This window comes from Papio anubis, chromosome 12, assembly GCF_008728515.1.
Source record: "Papio anubis isolate 15944 chromosome 12, Panubis1.0, whole genome shotgun sequence".
Taxonomy (NCBI): Eukaryota; Metazoa; Chordata; class Mammalia; order Primates; family Cercopithecidae; genus Papio; species Papio anubis.
In genome coordinates this window covers 29,192,987-29,207,384 of record NC_044987.1, presented here as the reverse complement: position 1 = coordinate 29,207,384, position 14,398 = coordinate 29,192,987, and the positions used below count along the sequence as shown (strand labels likewise).

Sequence of the window (14,398 nt, the reverse complement as noted above, 5' to 3'; positions counted from 1 at the left end):
AAAATGTCAATAAATATTTGCTAAGATGTCTGTGATATGCCAGGCTCTATGCTTGCCACTAAGGCTACATTAATAAACAAAAATTAGGCCGGGTGCACTGGGTGCACTGGCTCATGCCTGTAATCCCAGCACTTTGGGAGGCTGAGGTGGGTGGATCACCTGAGGTCAGAAGTTTGAGACCAGCCTGGCCAACATGGTAAACCCCATCTCCACAAAAAATACAAAAATTAGCCAGTCATGGTGGCAGGCACCTGTTATTCCAGCTACTGTGGAGACTGAAGCTGGAGAATTGTTTGAACCCAGGAGGTGGAGGTTGTAGTGAGCCGAGATCGCACCGCGCACTCTAGTGACAAGAACAAAACTCTCCCCCCAAAAAGAAAAAAGAAAGAAAGAAAAAAAAAAGAAGTGCCCAGAGTCCTCATGGAGTTATATGTATGATTTAGGATAGAAAATTTACACAAATAACCATCTTAAAATAAAAAATAGAACCTCTTCCAATCTATGATAGGTGTTATGATCAGGAGGTAAGTGGCATTATTTATGCCGTATATTGATGTCTTGAATGCACAGCCACCATTAATGTCACAGCTCCCTCTTAGCTTTGTCATATTGGGCAAGTTATCTCTGAAAAGTGGGACTAAGTTATCCTAATTATAGTAATTTAATAAGACTGTCGTGGAGAATAAATGAGAAGATACTAAGGGCTGACACACAGTAAAGACCTCCTAGAAAGCTAGCTGTTATTAGAAAAGCAAATAATCGGAATAATGCAAGCCAGTCAGTTTCAATAAATGCTTCCATGGGGCAGTGACATCTGGCTGCATCATAAAAAGTTAGGCATGGATTGAAGAGAAGCGCATTCTGATAAGAGGAAATAGAGTGAGATGGGGAAAGTGCAGACATGGAAATGAGGAAAGAGTCTGCATCAAGGGCTTAGCACTCCACCCACAATGCTAATGCACTCCACGAGGAGGCTGGATAGGTAAGAAGGACATGGAGAATAACCTTTTTTGGTCATGTTAAAGGCCAACACAGGAAAGCTATTGTTTTGTTTTAAATAGAGGTATGACTTATATGCCCCCCAAATTGTCTGTCTCCAACAGTGATGACTCCAAAATATTTTTGTGAGAAGAGCTTATGGATGATTGTCTGGTTGAGGAAGGGGAGATTCAGGAGAAGTAAAGGAATTGTTTTGAAGTGTGTGTTTTTGTTTTGTTTTGTTTTAGATTCTACTATTTGATCTAGATATATGTTTACTAGGTTGATTGAAAACACATTGTGTTTAGCTACTTTTCGGCTTCAGGGGATCAAGTCATGTTAGGTAGTAAAAAAGACTCCTAGATTGAGCTACTCCTTTAAATCCTTCCTTTCACTGACCTCACAGACATCACTGCTGATTACCTGTTGCTGTCCAACATAAATTATCCAAGGTTCTTAGCAGGGGTGCTAATTGGCTCTAACAGCTTCACTGAAGGTGAGGATACTCATGAGCTGCCCTAATCGTCGCATAAATTATGTAGACTGGAGAGACTTTTACAGTCTTGATTTGATTATTTCTAGGTTTTGTACTTTATATGGAGTTAAAGAAAAATTATATGGGTTATGATTTGTATTCCTTGGACTTTTATCCTTTATTCTGTATCATGATTCTATGCCTCTACAAATGAAGGTACCAATAAAATTATTATACATGCAGGAAAAATGTATTGCTTGCTCATTCATTGGCAAGAATTGGGTTTAGCCCTTTGTAAACTCATTTCATTCTTTCAAGGACTCTATGTGGATGGTGTTTTAATTCCTTTTTACTTATAAGGAATTTGGGCCTCAAAAAGGTTAAGATAATTTCCAAATGATCACTGAGTTTATGACAGACCTATCTTGACCTCAAACTCGTTCCCTTGAATACTGAGTATACTGCCAAAGTATACTCAAAGTGTAATTCCCTGTGTATTATTCCGAGACAATGTCTGAGACTGGGCAATTTACAAAAGAATGAGGTTTAGTGGACTTACAGTTCCACATGGTTGGGGAGGCCTTACAATCATAATAGAAGACAAGAAGCAGCAAGTCACGTTTTACATGTATGACAACAGGCAAAGAGAGAGAGCTTGTGTAGGGAAACTCCCATTTTTAATACCATCAGATTTCGTGAGACTTATTCATCATTATAAGAACAGTGTGGGAAAGACCCATCCCTGTGACTCACTTATCTCCCACAGAGTCCCTGCCCCAACACATGGTAATTATGGGAGCTACAAGATGAGATTTGGGTGGGGACACAGAGCCAAACAATACCACCCTCAAAATGTGTTTTCTCAATTAAACCATCTGATTACAAATGAGAATAGCTGTAACCTTAATCACTTATCTCAAATAAACACTTCCTGTCAGTGGCATACACCTCCTCTGTAGAAGAAAATAACAAACTTTCCTATTTACTGTATTTGGTGTCAACCTATAATGATTCTTTTCTCCACAATTTATGACTGACAAATTCAAGAAGGAGAGGAATCCTATTAAGTTTTATTTTAGTTTGCTAAAGAGCTTGGAAAAAGTGCACAAACCTAAAAAATTCAGGAAATGCATTGGCCTTTGTTCCTGTCACCCAATCCTTTGCTAGCACCTATGCCAGAAATTTTAGAAATTGACATGAGTTAACAAATTAGAAGACATCCTGAGGCATCTAGAAGACAATGCTCCATTATTTAACACTATATACACAGGGAAAAGATGGCCTAAGCATAATTAATAGCCAGTGTTTTGCTCTGAAGGGTGCAAAGGGATGACATGCCATCACACTATCTTGACTCCACAAATCTCCATTCCTCAGACATTAAGTCATATCTTGTTGCACCCTGCCCATGTGGACTTGAAATGCTATCAGTGCTTTTATGAACACTTTTTTTTGTGTGGAAGCCTCATGTCTGGCAATGGAGTATCTGCCATGGATTTTCTCTATTATTTTCCCAGAAAGGAAGTTTTGTTTATTATGTTGAGTAATTGTCATAGACTTGGGCCTGAACAACTAGATGAGAACATTACAAAAAAGCAATGCTATTTAAAATTATGAGTGGGGACTTCATTTTATTCCCATTACAGCAGACTCTCGGTGCTAAAAGCACCAAAGTAGGCTGTACATATCTCTACAGGATTGCAAATGAACTAAACCAAAAGGAAGGGAAAGGGAGGGACTTTCTTAGTTACATTACAATTGTCATGACCATTATTACTGATGAATTATCCTCTGTTGGTATGGGGAGAGAAAGAATAAGAAGCAAGTAATGTGAGAGAATGCAAGATTTATTATAAACCCATAAGATCAATCGGGTTTCAAACAATCAGTTTTTTTACAAGAATATCTTCTCCCTTGGAAGAAGCTCTGGGAAGTCTCTGAAGTGCTCCAGAGTTCCACCTTCACTCTGTGGAGGGAGAAAAGTGTTATTGGAATGGGCCAGCTCAGATACAAGAGCCTGCATCTGGGCTCTTAGAAGGCCTAGAAATACAAAGGGATAGGCTACAGAGAATGGCTTGTAGACTAGCCCCATGCAAGTAGACTATGTTACACAAAAGAAAAGGCAAAGGAGATGACTTCCAAAGAGAATCCATATACAATTTCATGCAAATATAATTATTTAGGGCATATTTAATTCTAGGTACACACTCAATTTATTCTTTGACAATTCCATCACCATTGTATATTCTGAAAAATACTTAATAGGGAGATGGGGTAAGAGCAGGGTGGTAGGTAAAAAAGAGCTTTTACCTTCTCTTCTAATAAATACATGGGCTTCTTAGGCTCAAGAGGGAGCAATGTTGTACATTGCTCCCCAGGACCATTCCAAGGATTCAGGATAAAAACATCTGGACTCTTTAAAAGAACTACAGTAATGATCTACCACCTACATAGAACTAGAGATGAGCTGTAGTCAGCAGAGGGTACTGACAGAATAGGTACAAGGGACACAGAAAAGTAAAGAGAAGAGACACAAGCTAGAACCATGCATAAAGGAATGGGGTCTGAGTCTGAAATGATAGGAACCCTATTATCGACTGACAAGACAAGTGAAGAAAACCATAATTGAATTGAAGATACAGGCACTATGTGGACATTAGGTTGACTCATTCCACCTTACCTTTGTGCAAACCCATCTTTGCGGCAAGTTGAGGGTCTTCTTCACAGAGATGCTTGATAAATTTGAGGCAAGACTTGGGTCCTTTTCCGATAACAAGGTCAATCAAGACTCGAGCCTTATCCATGACAGTGTCATTTTCATCTCTCACTTTGTTCATGTCTTCCTGGCTAATAATTTCATCCTCTAATAGGCAATCCAGCAAGGCATTTATTGTGCCTGCACCCACTGAATGGATAAAAATTCTTCTCTTTCTACGCAAGAGTTGGTCTGTTGGAAGCACAAAGATTCTTCAAATAATGAACACGGCACAATTTCCCTCTCAATTTACCAACAGGGAAACAATCATTTAAACATTTCTCTCCACAAGTACAGTAATCCCAAGGAATGGTCTTACACCTTTGCATTTACTCCATGTACTTCCTTCTGATTCTAGCATTACCTACATATGCTCACTGAGTGACCTGGGAAACTCGATTTCATGATTTTTCTGTTAATCTCCTAAAAATCAGAAGTCATTCTGTTCTGACACATCCCAATTTCTTGAATTTTGAAGGGAATTGACAGTTTCATGAATTTTGAAGGGAATTGACTGTTTCCTTTGAGAACAACAGCTGCTGATACCCATCCTGTGCCCATTCTCATCCTGAACTACATAACTCTTCAAATGTGGACAACACTAGCAAAATTATAGCAGATACCAGTAGGATCCCAGGTTCTTCCTGGCCTTTATCTGTTCCTTCAAAAATGCTGTGCAAGTCTGGGCATCTTCCCACCCTTCCTCTCCCTTCTTCTTTCCCTCTCCACCTCAAGGCTGCTCACACAAACATTCACAAAGCCTAATGAGAAAGGCAGTCCTTTCCCAAACTAATTCCTCCCTAAGACCTATCCTCTCCTGGGGAAGACTTACCAGCCATGACTCCTCACGTCGGCTCTTGCAATGTGTGTTACAGTTGCAATGACAGGCAAGGTAGCTCTATCCTTTCAGGCAGGGCGTGTACACAGATCAATGAATAATACTTACACCTACATGTGTATTTATAATTATTTCCCAAGAAGCTGTTAACTATTGTCATTTCCCAAGGTATTTTTACATAACTGAATCTCAGATTGTAGCATGAATTGTGCCCATAAGAAAATTGCTTCACCATTCCTTGGTGGGTGAGAAATAAGAATAAGAGAGAAACGAGAAGGCACATACAGAGCTAAACACATACAGTAAACAATCTTTAATTCACTGAGATGTAAATAGAAAGTAAAATCAGAATATAGGGTAGTTTTTCCACCTAAATCAAGTACTAAGAGTTCTTTTTTTAAATTATGGTAAAATACACATAATATAAAATTCACCATCTTAGCCATTTTACAGTACCCAGTTCAGTGGCATTAAGTACATTCACATTGCTGTGTAGCCATCAATACCATCCAACTGCAATTCTTTTCATTTTGGGAAATTGAAATTCTATACTCATTAAACTGTAACTATATTTTTTCCTTCCATCAGCCCCTGGCAACTACCATTCTACTTTCTGTCTTTATGAATTTGTCTTCTCCAGGTATCTCGTGTAAGTAGAATTATACGGTGTTCATTTTTTGATGCCTGATTTATTTCACTTAGCGTAATGCCCTCAATGTTTATTCATGTTGTGGCATGGGACAAAATTTCCTTTCTTTTTGAAGTTGAATAATACTCCATTCTATGTATGTACCACATTTTAGTTTACACATTCTTCACTGAGTACAGATTTCTTCCCCCTTTTTGCTATTGCAAATAACACTGCTATGAACATGGTATACAAATATGTTTTTGGGATTCTGTGTCAATTATTTGGAATATATACCCAGAGGTGGAACTGACAAATCATAGAGTAATTGTATTTCATTTTGTTTTGTGAAATCGGTATGCTGTTTTCCATAGCAGCTGCAGTATATGACATTCCCACATATAAAGCACAAGCATTCCAACTTGTCCATGTCCTTGCCAATACATATTATCTTTCTATTCTTTTGATAATAGCCATCCTAATGGGTGTGAGATGGACTAAGATTTCTTACCTTCCTTTCATTGTTTTTCACCTAAGCTCTAGGCTGGCTACAGACACAGAAATGGTGTATGAAGCAGTTTTGCTATTTGGAATGAAAGTGTTTTATTATCTAAGGCCCTTTATCTTCAGATGGCACCATTTTAAGTAACACCGTATCACAAAGATTAAGGGCACACACTCTGAAGCCAGAATGGTTGGATCCACATTTTAACTTCTGATCTCAGGAAAGAAAATTAACCAAGTCTTAGTCTTCCTATCTGCCAAATAGGTTTGATGAAAATTCCTACCTTGCAGTTTTATTGTGAGTATTTAATGAACAAATATAAGTCATCAAAATAGCCCCTGGCATAAAGGAATAACCTCAATTATTATATGTGTCTATGTAAAATCCCTTATTCATCTCATCAATTCATTCAACATAAATATTCAGCCTAGTTATTTACTGAGACCCAAGTCTATGTGCCGTACATTATTATAGACGCTGGGGATATAGTAATGATCAAAAACAAACAAAAATTTCCACCCTATTAGAAATTGTATTATAGTAGGAGAGACACATATACTCATTAAATGTATACAAAATATTTTAAGAGTTCTTTAAGGAAAAATATTCTCAGAAGATCTGAGGAATCACGTCTTCACTAAAATACTTGTATTAGTTTATATATGTGACATAATTTGATAAATATTTAAAATCTGGGCAAGGTGCTACAGTTTAAGTGCCCATGAGCCCAAGAATACATCCAATGAGGTGAATTGGAGAGGGGAGGTTGTGCCTACCTGGTAAGGGGCAGGGCTCCTCAGACCCAACTAGTTTTGGCTAAGAGAATGAAAATTCAAATTCAATTTACTCTTTCATTTTGAGGGTACTGTATCTCTAATTTTAAAAATACCTTCAGTTGGTTTACTGTTGTTTTAAAACACTGTGAAAATTAAACAAAGCTTGACTGTGGTTCACATTTTACCTGCAGTCTGCCGATTTACTTTCTGCTTTCTTGGCAAATAATTGCATTTATTTTCTTGGGAATAGACATTTCTATCTTGGTAGTATATAGTCAAACATTGTGGAGATTTTAATCTTTGACTTCTTTGACTTTTTTTTCTTTTTCTCCCTCCTTTTCCAATTTAGCTTATAGCAGGCTCTTGCTTTAGGGAATATTTATGGCAGGATAGAAATTAGAGATGGTCTGAATGACACTGGGATCTGGAACAAGAAGAAGACAAGGCACAAAAAGAATGAAACATCACTGTGGAAATCACAGAGAGAAGAATATTATCCTGATTCTCCACCAGCCAGGAAAGCACACCAGTCTATGGAAGTACAGGAGACGGTGCCTGACAATAGCTGATGGCCAACTGACACCTCTTGAAAGCAAAACTGTAAGCATGAGGATTCCCAAACTCACATATGCTTCCCAGATCTCCTGAAGTTAAGCAGAAAACTCTTAGATATGCCACTCTACGGCTGACTTCAAAATGAAAGTGCCCATGATTATAATGTTTGAATGGAAAAGGCAGGATTTCCTTTTCCTATTTTTCTGGGAAACACTCAAGTATATGAAAGTCTGGTAAGACTACAAGAAGAGAATAGAGACCTCATAATGACTAAAAGTGGAATTATCTACTACCCTATTTGTAAAGGCATTTATTTCAGAACATAATTTGAATTCAGATATAATTACCATAAAATAAATAAATTACATGATAAGCAACAAGTAGTGTTTTAAACGATGAGTGATGACTTGAAAACTTAGATCTAGACTTATTTCAGATTTCTGATTTCTGGAATTGTATTTGCGCTGACAATTCAGATTTATCATTATGAAAAGAGTATTTGTTACTTTTTGGGAGTAGGGAGTAGTTATGACATGAAAGCATAAGTTGTCTAGTTGCCACCTTTTCTTATGTCAGTTATAACTCTTTGAAGATACTCAATTTACCATCTTTCATTTGTCTGTTCTTGGGTATAAACATTCTGGAACATATCTAGTGAATATACATTAGTGGAAGCACAAATCAAATGTAAGATTTTTTTTTTCAGAAGCTTTCTCCTCTTCCCAGATTTGGAGTCAAATCACCCATTGAAGTATACTTTGTTAGTTGTATGAGATGCTGAATGACTTAGTTAAACTATCTAAGCCTCAGTTTCCCCATTCACACACTTCCCTCATCTATATCATTACTATTTCTAGATTTATCATGACTATTTAAGATAACATATATAAAATCATATATATAATATCTGAAAGTGGCTGCTCTTACATTAGCAATAGTCTTGAAGGAAGAAGGTATCCTGGTACCTTATATTTCTTTATAAAATACTTACAGATTTCTTTATAGTAGACAAGATGAAATATATGTCCATTTTATGAAAAATACTAATTACCAGTCGTTCAGAGATGCACCTAGCACAAGGGGCCTCTCACTCAGTCGTAGGCTCCATGTGATATGCTACGTGTTCCTCATCCTAGCACTGTGGTTGATTATATGAAGAAAATCAGTTGGTAAAATAGGACTCAGTGCCTGCCTTTGAGGAATTTAAAATAATTTGGCACTGATAAGGCATAAGCACAGGAAAATATTGTATGATAATACAGAAGAAAATGGACGAAGATGGTGTGAGGTATCAGAGATGGGAGAATTAAACATAATCTGAAGCAATCAGGAAGATTTTACACAGGTAACACAAAATTTTCTCAGAATCTGCAGGGTAAAAACATTTAAATAAGCACTGAAAGAGGTTGCTAATTTGCTGATAGCGTGCCCTGTTCTAGGTAATAGAGTAGGTTGTTTAACTAGCCAGACAACACTAGAAAAACAGCATTTGCATTCTAGCTTTGCAGATGAGCAAATTAATGCTTCCAGAAGATGAACCTCTTACTCAAGATAATGAAATCAGGAGATGTGAAAAATGTGATTTGATTACTTAAGTTGAAGGACCATAACGGTGTATCTGTACAAAGTAGAGCTGAGAGACCTGGACAATTCAGACACTGAGAATAATAGGAACAAAATCAAGAGGAGCAAATCATGGGCATGAAGGAAAGGACATAAATGTTTTTTATTTACTTATTTTAGATTCAGGGGGTGCATGTTCTTGTTTGTTACATGAGTATTACATGCATAATTGTGGAGATTGAGCTTCTAATGTATCACCCAAATATTAAACATTGTACCTAACAGGTAATTTTTCATTCCTCCCACTCTTTCCCATGTTAGAATCCCCAGAATCTATTATGTCCATCTTTATGTCCATGTGTCCCCATTGTTTAGCTCCCATCCTCTATAGAAAACTCAAATAACTGAAAATAGAACTCTATAGATATCACAAAGAACTAAAAATAGAACCACCATTTCACCCAGCAATTTCACTACTGGGTATCTACCCAAAAGAAATGAAATCATGATATTAGAAAGACACTTGCACATATATGTTTATCCCTGCACTACTTACAATAGCAACCTAAGTACCCACCAACAGTTGACTGAATAAAAGAAAATGTGAGATATATATATATATACGCGCACACACACATATATACATATATGAATACTAAATACTATAGAACCATAAAAAAAGCATAAAGTCCAGTTCTTTGCAGTAACATCGATGGAGCTTGAGGTCATTATCTTATTATCTTCAGTGAAGTAACTCAGATATAGAAAATCAAATGCCACATGTTCTCACTTATAAATGGGACCTAAACAATGGGTACCATCGACATACAGAGGGGAGTAATAGACAGTGGAGACTCCAAAAGGTGAGAGAATGGGTGGAGGATGAGGTTTGAAAAAATACTTATTGGATACAATTTCACTATTCAGGTACTGGGTGCACTAAAACTCCAACTTCACCACATTGCAGTATATTCATGTAAGAAATACCAGTTGTACCCCTAAGTATATAAAAGTAAAAATTAAAAATAAAAACCCTACGTTTAGATGACTGGTGTTGTAGATATGAAGGGAAAGAATTTAGGTGGATTACTAGTTAATGATTAATAGTTAAAGTTTATTTTAGAATACAATTTTGAAACATGTGGTTACATGTAAGCAAACTAAAATATATCTATGGCACAAGATAAATACTACTGGTGTAAATACAGTGAATTTCTGACTCTAAACTTATTATACATATTTGGCAGGATTTTGAGCAGAGAAAATTTAATTCATTAGCTTAAGTACTTGCAAGAGTGACTCATCTGAATTTCTATGCATGAAATGTCTTTGCCTATGAGTTGCATTGGTCAGTGTTTGGATGTGGTACAATGAGAGTACTGTCAATTTAAGCGTAGGCTAAACCCTAATGTACCTCATGCTAGTAACAGATCGATCCAAGTTAAAGGGAGCTGCATATAAGTCACTCAAACAACTGGTTTCATCATAGTAAATACTATTTTCTAAATGAGAGTCATCTGTAATGATGAATAACCTGCTTATGTGCTTTCTTGGGTTAGTACGTGTACATTAATACCTTCTTGAAAGTTTCTATACCAACAGTATTTAAATCCTTATCTCTTGCATTATAGAAGATATACTTTGCTTTGCTTACCTTTCTTTATCTCTAATTCACTTTATTGTGATATAATTTACATGAGCTTATGTAAACCCATTTTAGGCATAAAATTCAAAGTGCTTTGCTAAACATGCACATTGCCAAAGTGTATTTATAGAATATTTATATTATCTTAATAAGTCCAATTTCAGTCAGTTACAGAAATCCTAAGCTCAAGGTAAACCACTGATGTGATTACTAACTATCATCAGGGATTAGCTTTGCTTGTTCTTTATTTTCATATAACTGGGATCATACAGTATGTACTGTGGGTGTAAGTTTCTCCTCAACTCTGAATCCGCCAGGTTCTACCTTGCTTCTGCATCCCTGTGCTGTGCCCTGTAATCCCCCTCAAGATGGCTACAGGGATCACTCATGCTTATTTTCCAGGGTTTAGTATCCCTCATTGTTAAGCATATTGGAAACTGCTGCTTCGTATATTTTATCTGTTTTTGTTTGTTTTGACAAGAGTGTAAATCCAGTCTCTATTAAGTCATCTTGACAGAAAGTAGGAGTCTCAGGTCCTTAATTTTAACTATAAATTTTCACCTCAGGTTTCATATACTAGAGCCTAACCTAAGAGACATTCTTTCTTTCAGTTCTCATCAAGACCTGTTCCTCTCAGTCCTCTGAAATTTCAGTCTCAACTTTTTGTTTTGTAAAACCTTATTTCAGATTCTTTTTTCACTCACTTCCCACTTTCTTCCTCATCTCTTCCATTGGCCAGTAAATATTTCTGATTTTGTGCCGATCAAAAATAGTCACAAATTACCCTATTTCATCAAAGTTTGACTTTATGAACAAACACATCTAACATAGAACTTCTTCTTGTTCTGCTTCACAGAACCCTGTTATTCTTTTCTCTAGAATTTGGAGATGACCTATTTTTGAGTATTGTGCTTTGTACCATCTATAATTTCTGCTGGAATTTTAGTTATAAAAGCAGGGAATGGCCGGGTACAGTGTCTCATGCCTGTAATCCTAGCACTTTGGGAGGCCAAGGTGGGTGGATTGTCTGAGCTCAGGAGTTCAAGACCAGCCTGGACAACACTGTGAAACCCCATCTCTACTGAAATACAAAAAATTATCCCAGTGTGGCAGTGTGCACCTGTAGTCCCAGCTATTCAGGAGGCTGAGAGAGGAGAATTGCTTGAACCCGGGAGTCAGAGGTTGCAGTGAGCCAAGATCGCGCCACGGCACTCCAGCCTGGGTGACAGAGGGAGACTTTGTCTCCAGGAAAAAAAAAAAAAAAAAAAAAAAAGCCAGGACTGTGTCTGTTCACTTTTACTACATTATCTGGTTTGGAAAGTTTCAGTTCTTTTTTATACAGGAACTCAGTAAATATTTATCAAAAAATTTTTACATCGCATGTTTTCCACCGTCTAAATATATAATCGACTATTATTTCACATCACAGGTTGTGTTCATAGTTTATTTTTTTCTCTATGAGGAAAAAATATTTATATCTCTTTTGTCTCAGATTTTTAATACTTCAATAAATTTATTCAGCATGTGTTGACTTTCTTTGCTATCAGAACTTAGTATTTGGGAATAATTAAAAAACAAAATATAGCACAATGTGAATAATTTATGTAAAATATGTACGTGTATCATTGTGTAAAATATGTAGGTGGCTTATCATATACATTTGTTTTGGCTTGTATGAATAAGTAAATGAATGTAACATATAATATGGGTCTTACGAATATTTCCAAAAAGTAACAACATCAAGAATATATTTGGAGTTACTTTATGAGTTGTATGATGAAGAGCGATCCATTTGCACTTCTCCAGAAAACGTTATTTTTGAATAAAGGAAATAATAAATCCTAAGCAAATAATAAATGCTTTATCCTTTTTTTAAAAAAAAATAAATCCTTTACCCTTTTTTTAAAAAAAAGTTGAAGATTGTATATAACAGATTAAAGCAAGTAGGAAAAATAAAGACTCAGATTTCTTTGTCCATATACAAAGAGTAACATGATGGACTTACATGATTATAAAAGACACATGCAAAGGTTGTAGCATCACAGGTGAAGGAATAGGGCTCTAGAACCACAGTTCTGTAATTCAGAAGGCAAAAACTATTATTTTATATTTGATACCATATATCATGTTTTCTAGAAAATATTCTTTTATTTAATCTTCAAAATGTACTCAAGGCAGAACAGCTACAAAGTGATACAGTAGCAACTGAACTCACATTTGTGCTGAAGATTCTTCTATACCTTACCATAGATGCCCTCTTCTGATAACAGACCAGCCAGTAGGTAACACTGAGGACACTTTTATCTCAGTCTACACTGACTGGTCCATTTCCCATAGCAGTCATTAACAGAGACTACCTTTGCTAAGGCAGCTGTATCCTGGGGGGTTTTGTAGCCCCCCCTCCTTTTTTTTTGGCACAAAAGGCATCATATTCTGCATTTGGAATGGCCCAAAGTTCTGAATAATATTGCCTTATTGTTTTTGTTGGTTTACCTGTAATAGCTTAAAATTCAGAATCAAACTGCCTTGAATTCATACCTGGCAAATTCTACCAGTGTTTATTCAGGCAATGTATAGGATTTTTGTGAGCCTCTACTTCCTTATCAATAAGAATGAGATAGTAAAGCTTATCTGGCACATTGGGGCTAAATATTAAATATGACTACATGTCTAGACAAAATAATTAAATAAATATTAAATAAGAATAAGGTTTTGCTTGAGCATTTTAGAAATTCTGTCTGCTCTGCCCAGGCCTTGAATACCACTGGAAATACTCTTCTCTCTACTATACTATCTCCTTTGAAAAATTATATTACCTTAAATAAGATGATTTGGGGGATTGGTCTTTTATATATAGTGCTATGTATATATATGTTTCAATTTTTTACTTATTTAATATATATGATGATCGTATGATGTGGATAATATTATTAATCCCATTTTACAGATAAGAAAAATGAAGCACAGAGCTTGAACACCTTCCAAAGGTCCCAAAGCAAGGAAGTGGCAGAGACAGAATTCAAATGCAGGTGGCCCAGCTGCAGAATCTGGTTCTTGATCATTATTCCAGGCCGTCTCTCAGAACCTGGTTGTAGAAAAGATGACAGGTGTCTGGCACATAGTAAGAGCTTAACACAGTCTATTGATTGTTTGTGTTAACTTAGTATTATTATCTTATACAGTCCTGAAAGCAGGTGCTGTGCTACATATTTCCTTTTGTACTTTTTATACTGCACACTCACAAGTGAGCTAGATAGCACAGGCAAGTAATAGCTTCTTCACCTTATGAATAATGAGACTGCATACTTGTTACGAGATGAGATGAGTCAGAATAGCTTCTTCACCTTATGAATAATGAGACTGCATACTTGTTACGAGATAAGATGAGTCAGAATGAGAGTCCAGTTTTTCTCATCCCTAGGCCAGCTCTCTCTAGCACCACCTTTCCTGTGAGCACTGTGCCAAGTCTTCTGAGAAGACAAGAAACATAATATTGAGGGGAGAGGGAGGTCTGCTTTCAAAAGGCTAAGTGTAGACTGAAGGACAAAAGCATAAGCACAGGGGAAAATATACAACAACAAAAGAGAAGTAGAAAATCCCCTAAAGGGCAAGACAAGCTAAGAGTGCTATAAATGGACTTCAGAAAAACACAGATTTAAAATTGCTCAGGGCTTTAAAGA

At 36.5% G+C, this 14,398-nt stretch overlaps 1 protein-coding gene across 10 annotated transcripts in view; it reads right to left on the bottom strand.

The window, feature by feature from the left end:
* Nucleotides 1-321: 321 nt before the first annotated feature.
* The window catches only part of LOC103881450 (caspase recruitment domain-containing protein 18), a 269,585-nt gene continuing 255,508 nt past the window's right edge, over nt 322-14,398 (bottom strand). For 6 of the 10 annotated variants that reach the window (XR_004177384.1, XR_004177382.1, XR_004177379.1 and 3 more), the window contains 2 exons: nt 7,141-7,379; nt 4,320-4,400 (listed from right to left, as the gene is read on the bottom strand). Coding sequence is in view for 2 of the 10 variants with exons in the window: in XM_021933536.2 (XP_021789228.1) it covers nt 4,120-4,400; nt 5,041-5,047 (288 nt within the window). In the remaining 8 variants the exon portion in view is untranslated. The other 4 variants (XR_004177378.1, XR_004177377.1, XM_021933537.2 and 1 more) reach the window with 4 other exon arrangements.